Below are 26,479 nucleotides of genomic sequence, written 5' to 3'. Positions count from 1 at the left end.
GGCCATCATGATTGTCATTAACTGAAACATATTGCAGTTCATGCGAAAGTTTCAGGACATGCCATGAAGAACAAACAAAAACACATTTTCCACAACAGTGTCTGTCCAAAGGTTTCTGACAAAGCTTAGTGATTTGCTCATCTTTGTAGTTTGCTGTAGACTGAAAATAAATTAAATCAAATAAATGAAAAATAGTTTGTATTGTTGTGTGTATTATAAGACATCTGTTTCATGATTTCTGTGTTTGATCAGTCTTCAAAACTCTGGCATGTAATTAATAATGTTGTTTACCATAAACCTGCTCCATTGTGTTTATATTTAGGGTTATTAGCAATGTATTTTTAACTAACGAGGGATGTAAATAACTGTTTTCTCTTACGGCTTCTTGTTACACAATTAAAAGACATACTGTGGATACTGTTTATGATGGCATGCATTGAGGGTTTCTTGTGGTTTTCACATGACTACCCGGAGGTATTATATTGTGCCACTAGGGGGCGAGCTGTACCATCCTATTGAATTCAGAAAAGAGGGGCACCATTTCCCTACTTACCCAGATGTATGGGAATCATATTACAGTTAAAGATCAGTTACCATTGATTGCCAGTAATCGATTTTAATCATATGTTATGCTGTCATCTATCACAATATAATGTTTATCAGGTTGCTATCAAGTACACACATTGGTATGCCACAGTTATCCACATGTTCACTCACACCCACCCACCCATACGACATTATCCCCCCACCCTATTCTCTCGCGCAGTTTGGGCAGGCTGCCAGCTCAGTCCTCCCTCCCTCCCTGCCCTTGTCTCCCTCCTTGCTCTGGATCTCTCTGTGTATTCTGTAGATACCAAACCAAGTCTCACAATGCTGCGTTTACTGAACCAAGTGGCCCAGAAATCTGCTGTGAAGTCGCTGTTCCCAGACCTCCCTGTCTGCTGCGGTGGACTCTCTCAGTGAGGCAGCGCACTGGTTACCATACAGCTCTGATGGGAAAGCAGCACAGGTGAACCAAGCCAGAGGAGAAACCCACATCACCTGGTTTGGACATTTAGGACAACAGCAAGAAAAAAAAAAAGAGAAAGAGCGACACATTCAAGAGCTCAGGTCTCGCAGCGTCCACCCACCTCCACCACTCCCTCTCACTCTCTCTCACATGCACACTGACTTGCACACATTCCCTTCGCTTTCTCGCCCCATTTGTCTCCTCTGCTCTCCAATGCTGGTGTGGTGAACAACAGGACACTCGGCAGGGCTGCATGGAGGCACAGGGAGGGGCAGGGAGCCCAGGTAAGAGTGATTTTCAGATCTTTCTATTTCCTTTGCCAGAGCTCTGAGCTAAGCTTTTGCCTGAGTGTCTTGTCCAGCTGAGTTGTGCCTTAAACGAATTGTCTGTTTCTTCTGATATTTATAATATTTGGAACTGGTAACTTACTGAATTGTTTTCCCAAAATCTTGTAAAAAAATATTTGTTTTGTGTGTGGATAATTCGTTAAGTAAGTCACTATATTTTAGGTTTAAATATAGCACTACAACAATGCAATACATTACTTAATGTAGCCTATACCATTTTCTCTCAAGGGATCTGGGTTTGTTTTTACATTCAAGGTCCATCTTTAAGCTGGAGCTTAATGGTACAGTTAGTATTTTTCAGTCTGCACACTAGGTCAACCATGGAAAAGCTGCACTTCTAAAATACTTTTTTTTTCTTTTTTTAATCAATAGTGTGGCCTTTGTGTAAAAGCCACTCAGAGAAGTCTTTTTCTATGTGGTGGCACCAAACACCCATTTAATGCTATTGTTGCACTGTGTCATCATTCTAAGTGATGATATAAAATCCATGTCTATAGGTTGAAAGATTAATATGTGATAAATGAAAGGATATACATGCCACAATGCTAAACAGTAAAGGGTTAGTTTAGTTGTTGGTGTTGCATTAGCTGCCTCTGAGCCACTATCACTCTGTGCAACCATAGGGTCAAACACTGTCTCCACAGCTAGTAAAAGTTGCAATTTCAGCAGATGTTCCCATTTTTTAATGGGAGATGCATTTTTCTGCCAGCTACTTATCTGTGCTGGTGACAGAGACTGTGCAGATTCTCTTCATGCTGGCAGAATGTATGACCTACCCATGATAAATAGGTAGAATATTTTGTTATTGAAGTACATCTAAATAAGAGTAATAATCTAATTATTATGGTGTATCACAAAACTGTGTCACAGAGTCTGACTTCTTGTCATATTTGTATTGCTGTTGACATATCAATAGTTGTGGATCAACCGCAGCTACTCTCCAGAATGTCTTGTGCACAACAATTCAGTACATCTTCAGGGAATATGTATTGAACAGTAACCCAAAATATGGGTATTATTGATAACTGTAAGGCTAAAAGGTACATATGGCTATTGTTTTAATAATACACTTATGATATAATTGATTTTATTTATATTGTATTGCTGGGAGATATAAGATCTGGTAGATATTTTGTTTAGATAGAGAAAGAGGGAGAGAGAGAGAGACAGAAAATATAAGTATATAAGAAAGAAATACATGAATGATAGTATAATAAAATAAATTATTTCATATCAAGAAAGTATCAGCAATAATTTTTTAATTTAAATCTAGAAATTCACAGCCCTAATTTGTATCCCTTGAGTGCTGAAACCATAAGGTCAGCTTGTGGGAATGATAGACACAGTTGGGTATCCTCTGCATATCAGAAATCCAAGAAGCCACATATGTGAACGGATGAGGTGGGGGTAGTATAATTTGCAAATAGAAGGAGGCCCAGTAGGGAGTCCTCTGGAACCTTGGTAGAAAAGGTGGTAAAGCGCATATATTGTTTCCCATGACACTATGAAAGAAAGCTCTGTGAGATGCCAATTGAACCAAGAGTGTGTTAAGTCTGACATCCCAATTTCAGAGCACAAAGATAGTTAGACTGTATGTTTTGACAGTATCAAATACTGCAAATGTTAATGTAATGTAAATATAAGTCATCAAATCACTACATGGTACACTGTACAACAAAGATGGCAAGCTTATTTGGAGAACAGGACAGACAGAATCTTGCAGCAGACACCATGAGCTAGCAAAAATAGTGTTGAAGGGTATGTTAATTTCTCCTGCCCGAGCCTAAATGTTAAACAGCAATTGATTTATCAATCCAAGAAACTAAATTCAATTCAGTTCTTGGCAATAATCACACAGTACATCATTGTCACCCTCTCCCCTTCTTTCCCTATCTGTGCATTTCTCTCCATCTGCCAAGACTTATCACAGCAGACAGCAGAGACAGGGTCAGGCACGTCTTGAAGAGGACACATGTATGAAAGCCAGCTGTATTTGTCTTTTTAAACCATGAGTAACTTACTCTGGCTACTTCACAGACAGTTCAGCAGGTGGTGTCTTGAACAGACCATCTGTGCAAACTTTCCCTCTGTCACTTGTGAAAAATAGTGGATCTTTCTTCAAAGCTTTTTTTTTCTACCACTGATTTATATCCCCACTGAGAGCCAGACTCATGTACACAAAAATACATGTATGACCATGGATAAATACATACAAACTATAAGTGTAAAATGAGTAGTCCACATTACACTTAATGATGTAAGTAGTAGATTCAAACTCTATGTAAACGACAGTGGTGGAAATGAAAACCAATCCTGTTGGTCTAAATATTAAACAAAAATTTAATTCAATTACAACAGCAGAGATAAAGCTATAGTCTCTCAGGTTGTGTGGCTTCTCACTAGGGAAATGAATCAATAGCCAGCAACGATCACTGTGCTTCTTGGGGGTGAGATCACAATCTGTTCCGCTCTGCCTTCGCCTTAACTGTAACACAGTAGTCATCTGTACTACAGAAACTATTTTGGAACCTACTGTAATTAGAAATGGTACCAGCCATCTGGTGAGGCCCACCAGAAGGCTGCGATCCTCCCACACTGTATTGCATCAATTCTGCATGTTATTAATTTCTGCTTTATAACTGAAGTATTCATTTCTGGTAGATATTGCTCTAAATTAAGACATTTCTTTCTCTTTTATTGTTATTATGTTGTAACAGTGTTGTTAGGTATGGCTCTGTCTCTTTTTCCACTCTGATTTTTCAGCACTGTTTTAGTTCTTTTAACCTTGATCAAATTTAACCCACTTAAACTTTGTACATATTCTCAGATATGAAGAATGCTATTTTAAGTACCTTCTATTTTTAGACCTGTTAATAGCATGCAAGGTGTTTTGAATAGATGTTTGAGGTATTTATCAGCTGTCTTAAATCAAGACAGTAAAACAGAACTATAACAATAACAAAGGTGTATCTGTCGATGATTTTGACATCAACTCTAAGCCATTTGAACATAACTTCTTACAAGGAGTTGCGCTTTCATAAGTTTATAACAGACTGCAGATAGGCACACATAAGATGGGGGATAAATAAGAGAAAAAGCCAACATAAAGTGCTTTGGTTTGGTGTTGGGCCACCAGAACAGTTTCAGTGCTCTGGAGGGGGTGTAACAATAATTTTTCCAAACCATATTCCTTCATTTAGGTTCTTGGTGATCATGGTGGAGAGTGCAGTCTGACATGTTGGTCCAGAATCTCCTTTACTTGTTGTGGGTTCAAATCTAGTAACTAAGAAAGCCAGAGCGATTATCACTCTCAGGAAGCTTTTCAGTGACCCGGTGTGTTTTATTGATTAGGACACTGTAATTCTGAAAGATGCCACTTCCATCACAATAGAAATCCTTCATCACTTTTCTTTACATCTCTGCAGACCAGTACAAATGATTTTTGCATTATGCAACTCCCAAAACCCTGCACTCATCTGTTCCTTCCCAGTCTTACTGATGCACAAACATTGCTTCCATAGATACAAATACAAACATCACTTAAGTCACTGTATCAATGCAATCTGTTGATGTCTTTAAGCTGTTATTTTTATGACTTGGATTTTATGAACACAGTTACTGTATAAATTGGACTAATGTGGATTTGTTTAAAAAATGAACTGACTTCAATTGAGTTTGTTTGTAGTGCCTTGTTGTGAATTAGCACTCTACCAATAAAGCTGATTTTAATATAATTAGAAGCACTGGCCAGTTGTGTAGTATTTAATAGCTTTTCCATTGCATTTCAGCCAGGGAGTAAGAACTTATAGGTTCCTGAGCCCTACGATTTAAATGGTTCTTGGAGGTTATCTCCCAACTCTGTAAGTCCCGATACTTACAGGGTTGGGCTTGCAGCACTGACCATTTCTGACTGGTGTTTCATTTTTATCAGTCCTACTAAGGCCAATCTTTGGTGTAGGTTGTATGATTTGTTTACTTTATGTTGAAATCCTGCAATTGATGTGTTTGAACAAAACATTCGTATCTGTCCATGGATGTTGAAATCGGTTACTGGTTAATGAATACAAGCTGCAGTGGTCACACAAGAAAGAGCGTAAATACAATAAGAGAAGAGTGATCAGGGGAGCAAAAGAGTGAATCAGAGAAATTAGATGTGATTTTTACATAGTTCTGAAAGCACAAGAAAAAGCAAACAAACCCAAGAAATAAGTCTTTAGGAAGGTGCCGTGTTGCCATATGCTATGTGAGTACAGCCAAAGTCTCTTATTTCCTTTTACTGTGACTTCAGCCCTGTTTCTCAGACAGGCCTACAGCTCCACCCCTGAACAATGAAAAAAATACAAAAGTCTTTTGTAGGTAATTTGCCCAATCTTTGCAAGACTTCAGAGTACGTGACATCCATGATTTGTAGTGACCTTTTTCGCTCCATAACAAATTTCCTAGGACTGAAAGTACAGCCAACTTTTGGTCAAAACACAACTTCTATCATTTCTTCATTTTAAGAATTAATGTGGTATTAAAGCCATTCTGACCTTTTCTTTTTGCCATTTTGAAATAAAATCACAGTTAAGTGGGGCTGCTCTGAAAATTTATACACACACCACAGAGCAAGATTGTAGCTACATAGCTGTAGAATACTAGAATGTTTGGGAAAGCATTTTTTCTAAACATTTATTTTTATATTTTTCTTTATTTTATTACAGACCTGTATATTAAATCATAGCCTTAAACATCTGATAAAAGAAGACTGTACATTAGTCAAGCAGTTGAAAGATTAAATGGTGATGTGGGCACATTGGATAATGACTTGTTGGTTTGGAGTTGGAAGAATATAATAGTGGATTAATTGATTTTTTTTTAATTACTGAAAACCACATAGGGGTTTCATCCCCTTAATTACTCCAGTGTGTGTGCTTATTGTCTACTTCTGTGTCTGTGTGACAATAGAGCCCAATAAAGATATCCAGAAGCTGTTGAAGCCATCCAGCTCAAGTGACCTATCCAAGGAGTTGCTCTCACACCCATCAGGGGAGGACGAGGGCAGTCTGTCAGGGCACACTGCTAGCCTGCTGCACATCAGTGAGAAAAGACGTAAGTACCATGTAAAGGTTGAAGAGAAGCAAATAATAAGTTTGTGAATCACTTTAGAAGAATATTTAGTAGCTGGTAAGAGTTCTTCCAGACATTTTAGTAGTGCACATTTATTTGAGCAGGCATCTAACTGATAGTCAAGACTCCCCAAGGAAGAAGTAACTATTGAGGGTAAGTATCCTGCGGTGTTAAATAGCAAAATTTATAAGTGACAATCAGCTCTGTGTTGATTTTAGTAAACTGCATCAACATGTAATTTTCATACCACAAACTATTAGTTACAGTAAATAAACATTATTACACACACATAATTATGGACTATAGTTTGGAATTTTGAGCCCAATTGAGGTTTATCTTCAGGTTTTAAATTCTACCAAATAATCCTTGCCTGTTTTAGGTATTCTGGTCCGTCATTCGTGCTCCTCCACAACTGAAAGGACTCATTGTGCATCAGTGCGGTACAGAGGCTTCCCTGTATGTGCCAGACTCTCAGGCCTCTGAAGCACAGAGACAAACACAGAGGCTGCACGGGTGACAAGGCCACCTTTATCTGCTTCACTAACTTCACTAGCTTCACTTTTTAAAGAGGACAGCTCTTTCAGAGGCTAACGTTCATGCCTCTATGATTTAATGTAACCCACTAACTAGCCCCTCTACCTGGCAGATAAGTTAATAGTGTGTGACACAAGAAGAAAAGCAAAACAGTCAAAAATAAAAAGAACACTGTTAAGTCAAATATTCTAAATATTTTATAAAATATATCCCAAGAAAAGCTTAATCATTGTTGCTTATTTGATGTGACCCATTAAGTTGTTGAACAAAGTGCTACAGAATCACACTGCAGCTTTATCCAGAATAACACAGACATAAATTATCTTCAGGTGTTACTGTTTTATTCCCAAAAAGGGGGACAACTTTTGTTCCTGAGTCATCTGCACCATTTATTTTTAGACCCAGGGGAAACAGCATACCTTAAAAAGACAAGTATCTTAATACCTCAGGAATGAAAGTCAGAGTTCACTTTGTTGGTAGGAACAAATCACTAAAATAATAAACAGCATCTTGCCATTAACAAAGTTGTTGTGTAAACTGTTTGTATTTTGGAACTGTGACTGGGTGGAAGGGAAGGAGCTAAATATTTAAACTGCATGGTGACTGCTTATGTAGATTTTTGTAACAGCAGAAAACAGGACTCCTCAGAACAATGACATTTGTGATGCCTAAAACATTGTTTTCCCCTTAAACTACAAACATGTCACATAAGCCTTTCCCAGTCAATCCCACTAGATATTACTAGCCTTTTCAGCTTTCTCTCTTGAAAATACTAAAAAGAAGTACCAATGCTTCTTACTTAAACTTAGTGTTGCCCTAGATGGCTGTAAATCTGCTGACATAGAGTGTAAGAAGCTCATTGGTCTGCTTTGCTGTGTGCACTATCAAAGTTTCAAAGGGACAGCTTATATGCATGTCTGGTGTTCACAAAAAGACACAAACTATCTGGAAAAGACTGAAATAAATTACAATAAGATCATCAAATGGAAGAACAGCAGTCTCTGGCATCAAATGGAAGGAAATAACAGGTGCATCACAATATGTCATCTAAAAAAAAAAGAAAAGGAAAAGCTTTATTCAGTTGTGACCAGACACATTACAATCTGCTCAGGCTGCACTGGTGGCCTCAGGCAGACCAGAAGGGGAAGAGGATTTAACTCATTCACCATGCACGCACATTCACTCAGCTCTTTTATCTTTTCCTTCAAACATAAACCCCTTTGTCATCCTATCTATAGTGTTTTTTTCTTTGTTTCCTTTGCTGAATCTGTCTCTATCTTTTCACATGGGCCACCAGTATGCTTGCTGTAAGAGGAAGTAGTCTTCATTTATTTTTATTTTTTTTTTGTGGGTGTTATCTCAGCATTAATTATCTGTTATAAGTCAGATTTCTCTAAGCCCACCCTCATTGGTTTTGAGTTGAGGGCAGTTGTTTCTGTGTGTCAGCATCAGATTGGAATCATTCTGATCAATAATTCAAAGAGTGAGGGTATGGAGGAAGCAAGGAAAGAGATGAGGGAGCGGTGGTTAAATAAGAGGCATAGCAGAATGGAAATAACCTTGTAATCAACTGTAAACAATGAGATAAAATGGAGGTGGTTAAGTTTCGTGCAATCCTTTATTTTTTATCTACTTTGTTTTTTTCTCCCATTTTACTGCTTTGCATTTATTTTCTAACCAGCAGCTTCAATCTCCCTCTTCTTTGATCATCCTGCCTCTCACCCTTTTCCCTTCATCTCCTCCCCCACAATTTCCTCCATGTTGCATTCCCTTTGGTTTCTTCTTACCTCCCCAAAAAAGGTGACTAAAAGATTAATAACCATAGACAAGCCTGAGCCAGTAAATATGAAAAATATTTTCAGAGCCAGATTAAAGAAGTAAGTGATAAAAACAAAGTTTATTTTCATGTTAGTTTTTCAACCAGTGATTGAACGTTAGTGAGTTTCTTCACTCAAATCATTAATGAAGTGCTTTAAGGCATAGGATGGTTGGATATATTAATGACATTAGTATTCTGTCATTACCACTGCATCCTTGTATTTTTTTTTCCCTCATGCCTCCCAGCACATCTAATGTGGAGTGTTTTTAATATATTTGACACATGGCACATTGACTAGCCATCACCTCAGCATGATGAATGGTCCTCTATAAATCAATATGTGGTCTGTTTGGAGGGAGGGTGCAGAGAATTAAGAGCAGCAGACAAAAAGGAGCAAGCAAGTTGGCTCTGCTTCTTTAGTATAAAGTAGCCTGGAAAACAGCAAGTAAACAACATAGACAGTTCTCAACCTGTTATGCAACTCATTGTGTTCAGACTTGACTTTGCATGGTAAGCTGGTGTCCACTGGCTTTTAAGGAAATGTAAGCAAACTGCTATTTTTCTTTGGATCTTTCCGCTTTATAATAAAAGTGTACACAGAAGTGGTTCTTCATTTCTGTGTTGCTAAGGCAAGCATATGTTTTTGGGCCCTTGATGTACTCTATATATGCATTCCACCAAAGCCCAAAGTCTTTTGGTAAATTTGACTTTTCTTTCATTATATTGAAATTTCTGAGGTTGCATGCCTTCAGTGCTGAGTCATGCACATCAATGCATTGAACATGTGAATATGATCCTGTTGTGTGCACACATAGGGAGTTTTGCTTGCTGAAGAATCAGAACAAACATGTGCAACATGCCCAGGAGAAAAATTAGATCACAGACCATTAAAGAAGTAGCTATTTTGATATCCACCAAGCTCTTTTGTTCAGTTCTTTAGTACGTGCATGTTGACACAAAGGTGGTCACATCAAAGCAGAGACGTGATCATAAAGACAGATTCAAGAAATACACAGCAGGTGAACTTTTTTCTGAAATAGAGACTTTATAAGATATGCCCTGGACAAATGAGTACAAATTAAATGGATTTCACGGTGGTACTGCAGGAGCCAGCTATTGATCTAATTACAGGAGATTGACGAGGAGCTTACATTAGCTGCTAAAAATATACACAGCCTATATACCCCCATTTCTTTTAAAGAGACTTTCCTTCTGCACTGTCAGCAGTAATGATGGTCTACATTTTTATCTCTTAACTTTCCTCCTGACTAAAAGCATGTTGTTTTCTCTCTGTGTCTCACAGAACCACTGAGCAGTGTGTCATCTTTAGAGGTGCACTTTGACCTCCTGGATTTGACTGAGCTGACTGACATGTCTGACCAGGAACTGGCTGAGGTCTTTGCTGACTCTGATGAGGAGAACCACAATGAGTCCCCAGCAGGTAAGCACACACTACAATAAACACAAATTATTAATAAATAATAGAAGAAGATCACATTTTATTGCAAAAACAGGTGGACCTCCTACTGGATGGTAAGGAAAACATGGTGCATTTCCATTTGTTGATGTAAACAATAGACCTAGGACCTGTGCACAGATTAAAAATAGCTTCCATCATTAGTGTTTTTTGTTTTTTGTTGTTTTTTTTTTTTTTTGCATGCTGTTGCCCCATAGCATGGTATTACTGCTGAGGGAAGCATTTCTAAACTTAATGAGGGAAAAAGAAAGAAACAATGATTTTGAGTTGAAGGTGTAGAATACAGTGCATGTAAGGTACAAAGTCATATAGTGGTGTTGTGTTACCTATTTGGGAACATAAAGTGGGTTTTTGTATGTAAATGCATATTTCTCTCTCTCTCTCTCTCTCTCTCTCGCTCTCTCTCTCTCTCTCTCTCTGTGTGTGTGTGTGTGTGTGTGTGTGTGTTGTAGAGTTGTAGACGTTCATATCATTATTGCACAGCAGGGTCCTAAAAAGCCCTGCTGAGATATAATGTTCTAAGTGCCGTGTTACTAAATTTGTAGAAATTCTGAAGAGAAGTTGTCTTGGTTAAATAATAATAACCAAAGAAATTTATAGTGAAAAACGTTTTATTTTTGTTTGTTTGTTTGTTTGTTTGTTTGTTTGTTTGTTTCCATTTTCTACTTAACATAGAAAGCATGAATGGAAAAAGTTATTGGAATAGACAGATCCTGTATCAAGTTATTCAAATAGATGTAGAAGAAAGGTTTTGTTCATACTGAGGACTTAAGACAGTTCACAGTGTAACTTTGCAGGTACGGACAAAAGGCTAAAGGGTTTCTTTTACCTTCTAAAGGGGTGCACCAAATCATTTTCAAATTTTATTTATGACTGCTGAGCATCATTCTGCAAGTAAAAAGTCAACCTGTCACCACTGACGCTTCCATGTCTTGCATGCACATAGGCGCATATGCCAGCTAAAAATTTCAAGGTAGAGGGGAGGTGTGGATTAGATGGTAGACAGAGTTGCCCATAGTTCAGTCTACATGCATAGGTTAAGTTGCCTCTGATGGCAAGCTAGTAGTTCCAATAGCAGCTCTGTTTGAATTGTGAATGTTTTTAATGAACACGAGGCTAAACTTGTAAAGCACTGTGCAAGTAGTTTTATAAAAGGTACCACATATTGTAAAATAAATTACCTTTTTCTTGACAAAAGGCAAGGCAAGTTTATTTGTATAGCACATTTCATGTACAAGACAATTCAAAGTACTTTACATAAAACATTAAAAGCATTACAAATATTGCAAAGGAATCATTCAAAGGCAGCAACAAATAGCAAAAATCACAACAAAATTGTAATAAAATCATAAATGGAATTAAACTAATTGAAATTATTAAAAAGTGACTGACTTTTTTGCTGTTTTACCACAACCAAAAGGTATTGTCTCAATCACACAGTGGTGAACCATACACATTTTTCATTATCAGACTCATGTCTATCTATCTTAGTCACCCTAAAACTTTAGGTTTTCATCATTTTCTTAATGCATACACTTACCTCTTCACCAGCATCATTACATCCCTTTTCAGTGTTTTCTGTTTATTGCTAATGCTCCATATCATGACACAGCTTGTTAAGTGTGAGTTATGGTCCCAGTGTGTCGTCTGGGCTATAGACTCCTGCCTGCAGCACCACAGCCACTCAGTGTTTGTGTCTTTGTAAAAACTGCATGTAATATATGGACTGAGACTGTAGTGTCAGTATTCATACATTACAGTGTTACTAAAGTAGCATTGCATTTATACAACAGTATCCTCATGTGGTATTCACACAAAGACAACAGAGAATAAAATAAATAAAATCCAATCTACATTTAAATGAAGTTAATAAATAAATAGCATATTTTAATTTACTAACAAGGCTCTATGCCAATAATTAAAGACAGAAAACTAAAAATGATAAAAATTAATGTCACACATAATGAAATTAACATTGTACCTAGCATGAGCTGCACTAAAATAAGCCACTAGGCAACAACACTATGATAACAGTTATTACACTGTGTAAACTAAGATGGCTGCTGGCAGGAGGGACTTTCTTTACCAGTCCAGTTTTAGACTTACTAGCTGGGTCAGCCTGCTGTTAAGTAGCTATGCTGGTGTGCTCTGCATGACATTGTGTTCCCTTATCTCAACCATGGGCTCAACACAGGCCCTATGATACCAATGAAATATCTTTTTATTAAGCATGCAGCTGTTGTGGATTAACAGCATTTATTAGTTGTGTTTCCTGTAGAATAAAATAAACTAATTACTGTTCCACTCACGCTGAAAACTCCTTACAGAAGTGTCTAGCTGAGCAGCCACTAAATGATCCACTATGTTTACCACATAGTAGTATAGTTTCTGTCATTTGTTTTCCCACAGTTATCCACATCAACAGCAAAAGACCGCTGCTAAAAACAACACTGCGACTGTGGTGAAAAGGAACAAAGACAGGTTGCAGCGCGAATAGTGAGCACAAACAATGAGCTGAAATTTACAATGAAACTTATCTGAACTAGAGGGAGCAGCATAGACAGGTGATGATCCTGAATCTGCAGGGCCGTACGAGCACTCTCTTCCACTTTGTCATGTTGTTTTAAAGCTGCCACCACAGTGTTACCACAAAACTGTCAATTATACCTGTGTTGAAGGGGAAAAAAAACGTATTGGGACATGGCAGCACTTTATTAAACTGTGATATCTGAACCTATCAATAATAATTATACAATTACTTTCAATATTTAATATTACAAATCATTTCAGTTCATGTTTAATGATAAAACTGAACAAACTGTTAGTATTTAAAGACCTCCTTTTCTTAATGAGCATAATTTCATAAAAGTGCACAGTTTTATAAAGTTCAGTTTAAAGATCATCTTATTCACTCATCCATCCATCTATTTTTTATACCTGCTGTCAAAGAGGCAGGACACACCCCGGACAGGTCCCAGTCCATCACAGTCAGCTTGCAGTAGGTGTGCTGTAGTATACAGATCAACCTTTGGCCTATGTGAGAAAATAAAACCCCAACAATGATGAGATCTTTGTGCAATAAGAATAACATATTCAGTGATTTATTATTATTATTATTATTATTATTATTATTATTATTATTATTATTATTATTATTATAATTATTATTATTATTATTGTTATTATTATTATCATCATCATCACATCCTCATCATCATCATCATTATTATTATTATTATTACAATGAGCCTTTGTCATTCACTCATTCATTTTTCTGTTACCTTGAATAAAAGATTTATTTTTAAAAAGACATAAATCAGCTTCCTTCCACCCTTTGTAATTTTCTTCTTCCCTGACTGCATCTGCCTCAAGTCTGACTTGAAAAATTGGATGGATCACAGTTAAACATAAAATCCGGCTTAAAATGGCTGCAGATTATCTTCAGTGTGTTTTGCTTACAAGACTTACAGAGAGTCATATAATCATGATTTGTGATTCTATATGTTTTTAATTTACATGTAGTTTCGTAACAAAAGAAATATATAAAAAAAATTGTAGAAAGAAGAATGTGAATGTTAGCAATGTTAGTATTTCATGTGGAACAACACATGTATGTATGGCAAATTAAATTAGATGGTTGTATAATGAAATGAAAGATAGATTTGAGTTTACCCATGAAGCCACGACTGGTTTCAAGGTGAAATTTGATATTAATTATTTTTATTTTAGTCTGCATTACAAAGGTGGGTTAGGAAACAATGTTGACTAGAGCCAAAGGCTCTATAGAAAACGGCTAAGTGCATGTAAGGGTTGAGACAACTGTTAAACAGAGGAAAGAAGATGGGTGAGTGAGTTCAAGCTAAAAGCAGGCTCTTAAATAATTGATTTTCCCCTTCTGGAAACAAGGCCTGTTCCTTCAAAAGCCATTTAAACACTTATGATAATGCAGGGAACTCCTGGTTAAATGTGGCTGTGTCATATTTAAGTTGTTTTGGTATTTAAGTATTTTATTTCCTAGAGTACATGAAATAAAACTTATAATCTGATTTAAATTTTGTCAAAATGTTTTTTACTCTTTATTTGCACTGTTGATTACAGAACATACTCAGCAGCTGGAATCCGGAACACAAAGAACAAAAAGCAATTATTTCTTTCTAGAGCAACTCCGAGGCACTGAACAAAGGCTGATAAAGTCCAGTAGATTTTCTCTTTGTTTTTTACCCAAATGGGTTTGATGAACCATAAAGTTTACCACCATGACTGGAAACCCATGGCAGGCATAGCTGTGCTTCTGCAACATTAACACAGGGTGAAACTGTTGACCCAGCAGGCTGTAGTCAGGTGTGTTTCTTTTGTGTTGAATTGTTTATTTCGATTAAAGTAGGAGTCATGATAGTGCAGATAATCACTTTGTAGAAGAACAAGCAGCAGATGTGTAGGGCTGAAGGTAATACAGAACCAAAGAACTGAGACTTGTTCACCCAAGTGCTCCATCTATGAAGCTTTGAGTTTGTAGTGGAGGAAAGAGGGATGTCAGCACACATTAGCAAGAACACAAACACACCCTTGTCAGTGATGTCAGAGCAGATTTTTTTTTAATCTGGAGACAATGAAACAACGCTTAAGTGATGTCCCTATTTGAGATGTAGAGTTTGAGTCCATTGTTAAAATTTTATCCACAAAAAAATGTAGCAACAGCTGCTTTTTGTCTTGTGCCATTCAGTGATATTCAACCGGAGTTGGTCTATAAAAGCTTCTTTTAATGTAAAAGGTCAGAAACCAGCTTGACTTGCTGCCTTAAGGATGGCTCCAGGGTTGAAATGACTTCACAGATCATTATCTTTTCTTGGTAAATACTTCACAGGCTTTGATTAGATGGTGCTAAAATTACCTTTATTTTTCTTTTCTTTTTATTCTTTTTTTTTTTTTTTTTTGCTTTATTGGGATGAAATAGACATTACTTCTCTCAAACTGTGTTTGAATACAATTTAACATATTCATTTAGCAGAGACATTTAAATGGATGACATCATATGTGTAAGTCATGATAGTGCAGATAATCACTTTGTAGAGGAACAAGCAGCAAATGTGCAGGGCTGTGTATGTGGACTCAGAAAATTGGGTATTAAACCAATAACCCTTTGAGTTGAGGACAACCGGTTCACCTTTAGCCACAATGGTCCAAATTGAAGACAAATTTTATGACAGTCATATACCCTGTGTCTTACAGGCTGTAAAAAAATACAAGAATCTATTGAATCGCTAACATTATATTCTGCAGCAACACACTGACTGAAGCATCTAAACGGCTGTCAGCTAAACAGAATGTAGCAGAGCCTCTTAAAAGGGTCTGTCTGTGACAGCAAGGGAAGAAAAGAGACAATGGAAACAAAATGAGCTCTTATTGTCAAGAGGAGCTACTTTTGTCTGCAAATATAATGCCCCCACCACCACCACCACCATGCCCCGCCCACAGTGTCACTGTTTTAATCTGATGATGAGAGCAATCTAAACAAAGCTCATAAGAATAAGAAAAAACTGTTAATGTTTATTACAGACGTATTTTTGTAAAAATAGCTTCTACACTGTAGCTTCATAAGGACATTAGCAGGTGTTCATGGCACATGCTGCTACAGCCTTTCCTGTGGTTGAGGAGGTTGACGTCTCTCTCATTAAAGTCCAGCAGTGATTCCATCAATTATCTAACATCAATATTGGTCTTCCCAGCCATCTCTTTCTCGTGCTGTGTCTTTTTCCGTAATACATGGGAGAAATGGTTGTGACTTTTGGGATATGTGAGCCAGATACTCAGTTTGATATTTATGTTAGAGACCAAGAATAAGGCTGATATGTGCAGTGGAAAGCCGCTCTCTTCCAGTTTTTCCTCTTCTTTGTTCTCATCATGGTAGACTCGTTATCACCACCAAGTGGTCTTACATGGCAATGGCCACACAGCCTTTACGTCAGTTCCTATTAAAATGTATTCTGATTTTTTTTTTTTTTTTGGGTTTTTTTTCGTGATAGGTGGATCTACAGTATATGATGAATAAAACCAGATATTATGACCAAGGGGGTGTTTTAGTGACTCTAAAATTCTGTTTAAAAATGCTGTACATCTGTTCTTTTGCTATTGACAGACAAGGTTTACAAAGCTTTGGCCAAGTTGGGGACAAAGAGAAAGTTTTGTGGTGACTTCTGCTTAATAAAAATTTTATTCTATATATATGAGATAAGAATTTTCACACATTTAAAATGTGGCTTCAAGGTGGAATCCAATGCATCAAATTCTATTTTATTTTTGAATATACTGACAGATCTGACCAAAATCTAAATGAAAAATGGCAAGCTGACCAGAGCCCTGTTGACTGACTACACATCACTCTGTGCAAGCATTAAGATGTGTAAATCTGCCGGAACTTGATAAATAATTCCTTCATGACTCATATATTTGCGATTTATTCATTTACTGAATTTGCCACATTTTATATACAGTATATTTAAACATATTTTTGGGGAAAAGAAAACACAACAAAAACTTCATGTATCTTTTGCAACAACTCTATATGTGTTTGATTCTCAGGTTCCCACCAGCCTCCACTGCCAAGGGGAGGGTACATGCGCTCCCCCTCGTGGACACGCTGCAGCAAAGTAGAGCTTCCACGAGAGCGAAAGCACCACAGTGACTCAGACACCGCAGAGCCCTTAATGAAGATGGAAAGGCCAAAGCAGCCATAATGTCCATGAAACAACCAAGCTGGACACACAGCCAGGGTGGAAATACAAAGCGGACCAAGAGGCCTCCATCTGCCACCGTGCACTCACGTAATGTTCCATGGTGCTGGCGAGTTCAGGTTGAACTCTTGACACTGTGCTCGCTGCTCTAAAGTTTTTGAGATGTGCAATATACATATTCTTCTCCTCTTCCTGTCTTCTTTCCTTCTTTCCCACAAACACAAAAATAAACCCATGCAAAAATTGTGTTTTTCTTGCAAAAGCCTTGTTTGTTTTTTGTTTGTTTTTTTAATGACAGGTTATGGGGTCAACAGAGTAAGAGCACCTTCATCTTCACAGTCCCACAGGGTGGGCCAGCATACCCACTGTGTGACACCAGACCTTCCATGAGATGTTCAGACAGTAAGAATCTCTCTGAATGTCCAGAACATGATATAAAGCATAAAATTAACAGAATTGTTCAAATCAATACATAGTGCTGATGCTTAGTGAAACTTACTGTGTTGCTTGTAAATGTGACAGGGTTTTCTGTTGCCTCTAGTGGGCAACCTGTGCCGAGGATGTGTGTGTTCAGTGAGGCCCAACTGTCCATCACTCCTTCTCCATATCAATGAGGAATGTGTTGTGTAATTTAAATGCCTCAATAAGAATATTGCACTTCTTTTACTGAATTGTATTTCCAGCGCCCGCCAGAATTATTGGCATTTGGTGCAGATGACTGAAATGATAAACAAACCAAGTAGCAGCTATATGCAATAATTTGTCCCAAACTCAAATCCATCCATCCATTTTCTACCACTTATCTGGAGTCGAGCTGCGGGGGCAGCTGCCTAAGCAGGGAAGCCCAGACCTCTTTCTTGAAATTATGTTTTTGACCAACACTTTATTTTCCATTTCTCTTATCATCAAAATGATCGTTGCCACAGTTTCTGTTGCAAAAACAAGAAACATGATCCAAATTATAGAAGTTAGATTCCATCCAGACATGTTAAAGTGTTTGAAGCAGATACACATGATGGTAAAAACAGACCATGGTTAGATGGATTTGCATGGATGCCAAAAACCCAGCAAAGTGCCAAAAAAAAAGGTTTTGATCCTAAAATTTTACTGATGCAAGATTTCTCATCCTTGTCAGGAAAGTAACAGCTGTGTACTTGATTTATTTGTCACCATATAAGCATGTCTATACTAGGAGTGCTAATGTCTCTGAATGATGTGACATAATGGATTAAAAGTGATACTGGGATGGTTAAAAATTAAAAGGCGTAAAAGAAAAACTGGCTCATTGTATGGCTTGCCATTTCACTTCCATTGTGTATCATGTTATGCACACATTATACACTTCTTCACATTATTTTACTTCTAAATTACACTTTGTTTAATGAATGAACATTTATAAAAATGAAGAATGTGACAGCGATGCAGATTTACAGTTAATCTTGTTTCCACAACAGACACTGCAGAGCAAGCAAAAGTGGGCATTAAAGAAAAAACTGTCCGAGGGTTTTCTTAAGAGTTTTTTTTGTTTTGTTTTTTCTTTATCTTTTCTTTTTTTTATGCGTACACCACAAACACTATTTGCACCACACATTTTCTTTAAACATTTAAAATAAACCGAATATTTGCATTTGTGAAGTGCAACAACTGCAGAGATCTTAGAGGAGTTTTGGAGAAAACAACAAAAAATGTAAATAATTGGTCCAAACAAAATGAGATCAACTTCACAGGATCCCAGTGGTTTTACACACATTTTACTGCATCACAGATGCACACATTAATGCTGTAATACTTTGTGTTTTTAAAAAGTATTTTTTAGATCAAGTTAGATCACCTTGTCATCCTCAAGCTAAATGAAATTACAGAGAATACCTGGACAGATGAGGTGAGTATAAAAATAGTTTAATACTAGTGTGGTCCAAAACAGCTTTATCCTTCATTCGTCCTCACACCTCAGTAAAAATCACTCATCTACTTTAAGACACTGTCAAGCAGTTAAAATATCAAACATTTGTACCTCTTATACGTCCTATTTTTAATCATCCTGATGTTTTACTTCGGACTTTAACACATGGCACGATGTGCAACAAAGGTGCATCAGTCCTAACTTTAAAAGGCCTTAAAACGGCATTAAAGTGTGGATCGGGGTGCAGAGATCACCACCAGCTAAAAGCTACAAACACTGTCATGTTAAAACTGCATAAAAAATAGCAAGTTGTAATGCCAGTTATTAGAGACCTGAGTGATGCCCCTCTTTCCTTCATCTCAAGACTGTCACTGCGATTGTCCACCTCTGCAGTCTACATGCGATGGTGCTGCACTCACAATGTGATGTTTGCTGAGAGGCCTCCATGTCTGCCTGCAGGTAAAAGGCTGAACTGGTCTGTTGATCTTGGTTTTTTTGTCTCTTTTGTTTTAGTTCTAGTTCTTTAGTTCTTTAGGTAGTGAGGTGTCCTCTTCAGATTCCCCTATTTCTTCTACAAACTCCTCATATGAGCACCTATCTTGAAAAGGACGAGGCCCTAGAAGCTCCACCATGTCGGACCTGTTTAGCTTCTCTTTTTCTAAAAGACATTTTGCCACCTGTATTACAAAAATCATAAAAGTAAGCAGAAAGCACTTTGGTTAGTGAAATATTTAGTTAATAAAATACAACCGATGTATGCTCAAACACTTCTGTTATCTACTTTCCGTTTCTCAGAAACACCTCTCTTCATACCTTTTCCACCATTTCTTTCTTGTTAACAATGAGCTGATGTGTTCGCTGGAAGGCAGCATCTATGAGCAAGCGGACCTCCTTGTCTATAAGTTGGGCTGAATATTCACTGTAGGGCTTCTCACTTACTGCGTTTCCCTGCTGAGGGAGGTCAAAAGAAACCTGGCCCACTGTTTTATTCATTCCAAAGTGTACAACCTAAAAGGAAACCAAACATATACAAACATATAAGTGAAAATGTCTTTTCAAGTGAGGTTCATCTCCATTTTTCCTATTTTCTAAACATAACTAATTCTTTTCTATTCCAGTAATGATCATAGTAGTTACAAACTTCTGAGGAAAATCACTTTTCTACAAAAAATTGTAAAACAAAAAAAAACAAACAAAAAGGGTGGAATGATGACCTGGGCATAGGCTGACTGTGTAACTTTCCTGAGGTCGTCTTGTGCCTTGGTGGTAATTCGCCGAATGAAAACCAGCTCAGCCACGCGACCACCCAACATCATGCACATTCTGTCAAACAGCTGGTCCTGGGTGAATAGATGCTGCTCTTTAGGTAGATATTGTGCATAGCCCAAGCCTTTCCCCCGAGGAACAATGGATACCTGTTAGAGAAAATTTAATTAATTTAATTATTAGGGGACTATAATTGTAGAGGGTAATCAAAAATAAATACTACTTATAGAAGGTTTGTTTGCATTAGAAAACGGGTTGAAAATGTCCTGAATACCTTAAGTAGTGGATCTGCATGCTCAAGGAACCAACCCGCTACAGCATGGCCAGCTTCATGATACGCTACAGTGGTCTTTTCTGGAAGCTGAAGTACCTGAGTCTTTTTCTCAAGACCTGAAACCAAAGCAGATGTCTTCCATAACTGGCTATGATGTCCACATCAGATACAATGAAGAGAAAAGTATCCTAGGATTTTTTAACAAAGATTTAATCAAGGGGTAGTGCATGAAACCCCAATGCAAATGACAGTTACATTTGCAGCTAGATAAGGTTTCCTACAAGTCATTTATAACTCTTCTAAAAATGCCTTTAAAGAAATCAACTCCCTGAGATTTGGGTGGTGCTGCAGGTGATTCAAAACAGAGAGAACCAGTGCTGTATGAAAGAATTTACAACAATCACGTTTTTATTTTATCAGTTGGAATCTATTTGCAATATTATCATATGTGAATCGTCAGCATAATAACACTCCATTTTAATAATTTTTATTAATACTACTTTATTGTGACAAATCTAAAAGAAACATAACATCTATATCAGCCAACAGGAGGATAAAACAGACCATTTGGCTCATAAAAAGACCATTCAGTGGTCTGTGAGGAACCTTAAAACTGAGTTGTACACTGAATCTAATGCAAGCAAATATTGAAAAATCGATGTGTAAATATTGCAATAATTATTTTATGGAAGTTAACTGGAGTTCTTTTCGTGGATTTTGAAGATGCTTCACCTCTAATGCAAAAGGATTTCTTCAGTTCTGAAGAGTTGAAACTTCTTAAATAACCAATAAAAATATGTCCAAGTGCCTTCAATTTGAGCATGGCTGCAGCAAGAATGTTCCTGGTTTAAACCTAAGCTAGGGCATTTCTATGTAGAGATTACATGTTCTCCCTGTGCATGTGTGGGTTTCCACAGACCAAAAACATGTTAGGCAATCTGGTGTTTTCAATATACCCTAGGTGTGTGTTTGAGTTTGAATGGTTGTTTGTCTCTGTGTTGGCCCTGTGCCTGGACTGGTAACCTGTCCAGGGGGTACCCTGCCTCTCGCCTTATAGCAGCTGGGATAAGCCCCAGCACCTTTATGGCCCTGGATTAAGTGGGTATAGAGAATGGATTGATGAATGAATGGATTACTAAAACCTGGACGACTGAGAACCAATGGAAACAAAAATGGATCTATTCAAATGACAAATTACATCATCCATAATCCAAACAGTTATTTTTCCTCATAAGAGACAAAACTTGATTCATCAGAGAAAGCTCAATTTAGTTATCAAGAAATGACACAAGTGAAGTTAAAAAGATGTTAACCTTACCTCCACTGACCCTCTCAACTGCCTGCTCGAAGTGCTTAGTAGTAATATGCTGACTGAATAGACGTGCAGCTATTAGAGCAGCTTCATTACACACACTAGCAATTTCAGCTCCTGAGATACAAGGAGAGATCATACACTAGTTAGACTGTGATGCAATTTCAAATACACACTTTCTCAAAAGTTAATATGCCATTTATAATAATTAAATAAAAACATTTTCCAAATCATTTAAATCCAAACACTCTCCGGTAAATGGTTCAGTGGGTTTGAAAGCATGGTTAAAAGATTAGCATCAGCAACACATGCAGAAGTCAAAATATACAATTTTTTTCAAAGACTCATTGTATGTGTTGCTCATATGAAAACACGAACACACGTTGTATGTTCTTACCAGTAAAACCTGGAGTTAGTGCAGCTAATTTCCTGGACAAAGCCTCTACATCTATTCTGGGGTCCAACTTCAGTGGTCTCAAATGCACTTTAAAGATGGATGCCCTGCCTTTTACATCTGGTGGGCCTGTAGAAAACAAGAAAACAAGCCTGTCAGTATTTTTATATCACATGCATTTCAGAAGCTCAAGCAAGTGACTGATCACGTTTCCCATTCTTCATATAAGATGCAAAAACTGTCAAACAATCCACTTTTGGTAAGTAGCTTCTATTGTGACTTGTGTTGTTTAATTAATGACCAATGACTGTTTCAAACAACATCAAGTCTTTTAGGAAAACAGCAGACAGAATAAAATAAAAATAAAAATGTCTCATCACTCGTGTTGGCCTGCCGTTATCTAATCCCTCTTTTACAGAAAAACAGCTTGCTCATTGTTACCCTGCACTCCCCAGCAACCCTGCACTGCAGCTGTCAGGGAAATTAGATTTTAACAAGCAGAAGAAACAATCAACCATTTTAACCAAAGATAAAAGCAAACAGAATGCACTGAATGAACAGGCGGGTGGGAGAGAGATGAAAATTTAACAGACTGGAAGGTAATTATCACAGACAACAAGCCAAGCTTATCGCCTTATCAGAAGCACAGAACACTAACAAAATTACGCGCAGGTCTACATGCACATTAGAGCCAGTGAATTGCATTGTGTAATGCCTGTATGCACTGGTGTGGTAACAACAGTGTTCATTAACAGTAAATTACTAAATGCATGAGAAACCTAAAGGAAAAAAATCTATCACAAAGTTAGCCATTCTGAGGCATTAAATTAAGAGAAAGGGGCAAAGAAAGCAAAAAAGGGAGATTTGAAACAAGTGTTTCTACTTCACCCATGTATATATGGCGATCAAAGCGGCCAGACCTCATCAAAGCTGGATCCAGGATATCGGCTCGATTGGTGCCAGCTAAAACCACTATGTTAGTGCTATTATTAAACCCTGTAATGAGAGAAACATTTGGCACTCAGGGCTTGTGAAATAGTCCATTAAGAATGCAAAAAAAAGTGATCAACACTGAAAGAGATAGCATGACTGCCCACCATCCATTTCCACAAGCAACTGATTCAGAGTGTTTTCCTGCTCGCTCTGACTGCCTAGATTCTCTCTGCCTCTCTTCCTGCCGACTGCATCAATCTCATCGATGAAAAGAATGCAAGGGGCATTTTTCCGAGCCATAGCAAACATATCACGTACCTATTACATAATCAAAGCAAAGAAAAATTACATGCATACTGTGCAGCTTATGCATCCAAACATCAGAAAAAACTGTATGTAATCCATTATTTCAGCTTCCAGATTTCTTGTGTGTGGGATTATTCAGCTCAGTACTGACCCTTGCGGGGCCCACGCCAGCAAACACTTCCTGGAACTCTGAGCCGTTGACTGTGATGAACGGGACGTTGGCTTCTCCTGCAGTTGCCTTGGCTAGCAAAGTCTTCCCAGTTCCAGGTGGACCTGAAAGCAATGCACCCTGAAAACATAAAATGTCACAACAGCATTTGAGAACTTTGCACTAAGAATCATGTGAACTTGAGATTGCTATTGTGCAATAGCATTTAAATGGCGGTGAAATATCTGTGAAGGCTGGAGTTTGGGTTGGTTAATAACAACTCATAATGAAAATGTAATATGAACCTTGGGAATCTTGGCTCCCAGGTTGTGATATTGATGTGGGTTCTTCAATATGTTGACAAACTCTAATATATCCAGTTTGGCCTCTTCACATCCCGCAACATCCTTAAAACAAATGCTGATGTTGTCTTTAATTAACTTGGCTTTGGATCCACTCGTACTAAGGGGGTTTCCTTTAACCCGAGCCCCATGTGCTCCTGCCATTGGTCCCTGGCGGGTGGCAAAAAGTAAAAATCCAACCAGGAACAAGGTTGGGAGAACACTTAAAAAGATTGTCCTATTGGAAGAAAAGAGAACTTTAATTAAGCCATGTCCCACATGAACAAAAGTGTGTAGAAGTAGAGTTGAGTTTAATTTTGTTACACCTCTCACCCATCACTTTGACTGCTGTAAAGTACAGGTATTCTGTATGTAGAGTTTAGGCCCATTTCCTGCTGAGCCCTCTCCAAGTTATGCTCAAATGAGTCCACACTGCCAATGTTAAACCACAAATAATTCTGAAAAACAAAAATAATAGGAAATATATAGCATGCAGCAGACTGCCTGTACTGTAAGACTTTATTCTGTACACTACACTTTCCCCTGCTGGGCTGCAGCCCCTCAGGGGAAAAAAAGGACATACTGTAACAGCATTACTCTACTACTAACCACTTCTGATGAGTTCACATCATAAGCAGGAAATACTTTAACATACTGTTTGTTGACAACCTCCATGTGACCAACCTGTGTAGAGAGCACAAGACACAATTTGTTCACAATTTCAAATGGGCACAAACTTTAGGAAGACATTGGGAGTATCTCACCAAGCCTCTATTCAAGTAGTGATGCACAAAATCCTTCCAGGAAATCTGGACTCCAGTTTCTCTGAAGTGAAAGTACAAAAAAGCTGTGGCCATGCCCGCTGCACCGACTGCAAGGTTCCACATTGTTCTTTCATCCCAGGGAAAATCCTCCTGGTGGATAAAATCATATAGACTCTGACACTATGTAAGCTTTTTTTTTTTTACATAAAAACATAAGAGTATTTAACAATGCTCTGAAAAGAAGTTGATCCATTCTGACTGAGATTTGCACCTGAAAGCGTGTCCACCACTGTGACTCCTCTTTTTTCCTCCTTCCTCGTCTTTGGTTATCATCTTCACTTGAGTCTCGTCTTTGCCTTCCACGTAACTCCTGTTCTTTGGAGTTTCTATCTAAACAGCAACAGTAAATAAAACAATAAAAACAACAACTCTTCTAATGCCTAATTCTTCACCACACAGAACAATTCTTATACCTTTTGGTGACTTGTTTGAGCAAAGTAACCGAGTGAGTGGCAAACTGTGGTGATGTAAACCTCCACTTGTCCTCTGGAAGAGTGACATCTTCTAAAATAAAGATGAAGATGTCAACAATGATGGTAGATTAATGGATGTGTGAAACATATTTATAACAAATTAATATTATGAAGTATGTTTCCATGTAAAAAGGAATGATCTTTCATAACCCTAAAGTGTTCATGAATTCAGGTTTTAGTGTTAATCAAAGAAATCTGCCCTAAATTTTCTTTCAGACATTATTTATAGGAATACTGAAATATCATTAGCCATTAGGACATAAATTTGTGTTATTTAACCAAATTTTATAAGACATTACAATGACATTGCTAAAAATCCTCTTTTATCATAAAGATGTATCTTTTTGTCAAACATCAACAATAGCACGCAATAAAAATGATGAACCAGTGTACTTGGAATCCTCCAGGAACATCTGTCCAAACAGATAAAGGTTTTCAAAATTTTAGACATAAATGTGGCTGAATAAATTACAAAGAAAGGGGTATTCTTGCAGTATGGCAACCCACAAGAAAAATAACATTATGAAACAGATCAGCTCATAAACTCATTACCAAATAGCATTGGCCTCCCATGAGAATACAAACAACTCAGGAATGATACAGAAACAGAGACAGTTTGTTTTCTCGAGGTTTGGAGGGAGCGTTGCTCCCTGCACTAAAGAATAAGTATTTCCCACGACAGATCTCCAATAAAAATGGATGCCCCTCGATCCTGTAACACATTGTTAACTAGAGTGTGTGACAAGAAGAAGTTTCCATCCGTTTTGAGAGAAATATGGTTTACGTAATGACATGAACTTTACGTGATAACAAATACAATGTTACCGTACCAACATGGGGACCCTGAAACTACGAAAAGATGCTGAAAATGTATTAAAGTCTCGTCTCCATGTCCGAACCCTCCGCACTTGGTTCCGAAAAGGCCAGGCGGTCACGAAGAAGAGACCCATCTGTCTTTCACTGCGGGTCGGTCCTGGTATTGGATATCGTCCCGTCTGTCCGCAGGGCTATTCTGTCAAGACAGTTAGAACAGAAGTCAGATTGGATCAGCCGGGGGAGCATTGCTATGTTGTGATTGGTTGAACAGCGGCGCGAGGCTCGAGTGTACACAAAAGCCGGCCTCTCGCGATACATTCGTCCAAAAGCTTACCTTATTCACAGTTAAAGATGTCAAGTTCCAAATTCCGAAGATTGTTGAGAAGATTTTGTATATTTTTAGTCTTGTTGTCTCTCTCTAATTTATTCATGCTATTTCATATGTGTCTAAGCCTTGGATTTG

The 26,479-nt window shown here is 37.7% G+C and overlaps 2 protein-coding genes across 6 annotated transcripts; one reads left to right on the top strand and one right to left on the bottom strand.

The window, feature by feature from the left end:
• The first annotated feature begins 775 nt into the window (after positions 1 to 775).
• Positions 776 to 18,346, top strand: dbndd1 (dysbindin domain containing 1). Of its 4 annotated transcripts, XR_006011093.1 has the most exons (6): positions 776 to 1,293; positions 6,304 to 6,447; positions 10,122 to 10,259; positions 16,875 to 17,116; positions 17,325 to 17,428; positions 17,568 to 18,344. XR_006011093.1 is itself a non-coding variant. In XM_041990675.1 (4 exons), exons 1-4 carry the CDS (start codon positions 1,263 to 1,265, stop codon positions 17,027 to 17,029), a joined length of 468 nt encoding a protein of 155 aa, XP_041846609.1. In that variant the 5' UTR covers positions 776 to 1,262; the 3' UTR covers positions 17,030 to 18,346. The 4 variants fall into 4 exon arrangements, 1 of the variants encoding a protein (XP_041846609.1); XR_006011089.1 differs by having other exon boundaries at positions 16,875 to 17,428; positions 17,568 to 18,346; XR_006011091.1 differs by having other exon boundaries at positions 17,325 to 18,345.
• On the bottom strand, positions 12,419 to 26,213 carry LOC121643298 (AFG3-like protein 1). Of its 2 annotated transcripts, XR_006011087.1 has the most exons (17): positions 26,031 to 26,213; positions 25,141 to 25,231; positions 24,939 to 25,057; positions 24,668 to 24,817; positions 24,513 to 24,587; positions 24,237 to 24,361; positions 23,868 to 24,141; positions 23,566 to 23,703; positions 23,273 to 23,426; positions 23,064 to 23,171; positions 22,179 to 22,304; positions 21,788 to 21,898; positions 20,470 to 20,585; positions 20,144 to 20,344; positions 19,869 to 19,937; positions 13,233 to 13,328; positions 12,419 to 12,962 (listed from the first exon to the last, which is right to left on the bottom strand). XR_006011087.1 is itself a non-coding variant. In XM_041990658.1 (16 exons), the coding sequence occupies exons 1-16, from the start codon at positions 26,148 to 26,150 to the stop codon at positions 19,445 to 19,447; spliced, it is 2,265 nt and encodes a 754-aa protein (XP_041846592.1). In that variant the 5' UTR covers positions 26,151 to 26,213; the 3' UTR covers positions 18,762 to 19,444. The 2 variants fall into 2 exon arrangements, 1 of the variants encoding a protein (XP_041846592.1); XM_041990658.1 differs by lacking the exons at positions 12,419 to 12,962; positions 13,233 to 13,328 and adding an exon at positions 18,762 to 19,606 and having other exon boundaries at positions 19,743 to 19,937.
• Positions 26,214 to 26,479: the final 266 nt, after the last annotated feature.

This window comes from Melanotaenia boesemani, chromosome 1 (assembly GCF_017639745.1).
Source record: "Melanotaenia boesemani isolate fMelBoe1 chromosome 1, fMelBoe1.pri, whole genome shotgun sequence".
In the NCBI taxonomy this organism is placed as follows: domain Eukaryota; kingdom Metazoa; phylum Chordata; class Actinopteri; order Atheriniformes; family Melanotaeniidae; genus Melanotaenia; species Melanotaenia boesemani.
Note: the sequence above shows the minus strand (reverse complement) of the source record. Positions and strands in the feature narration are given on the sequence as shown.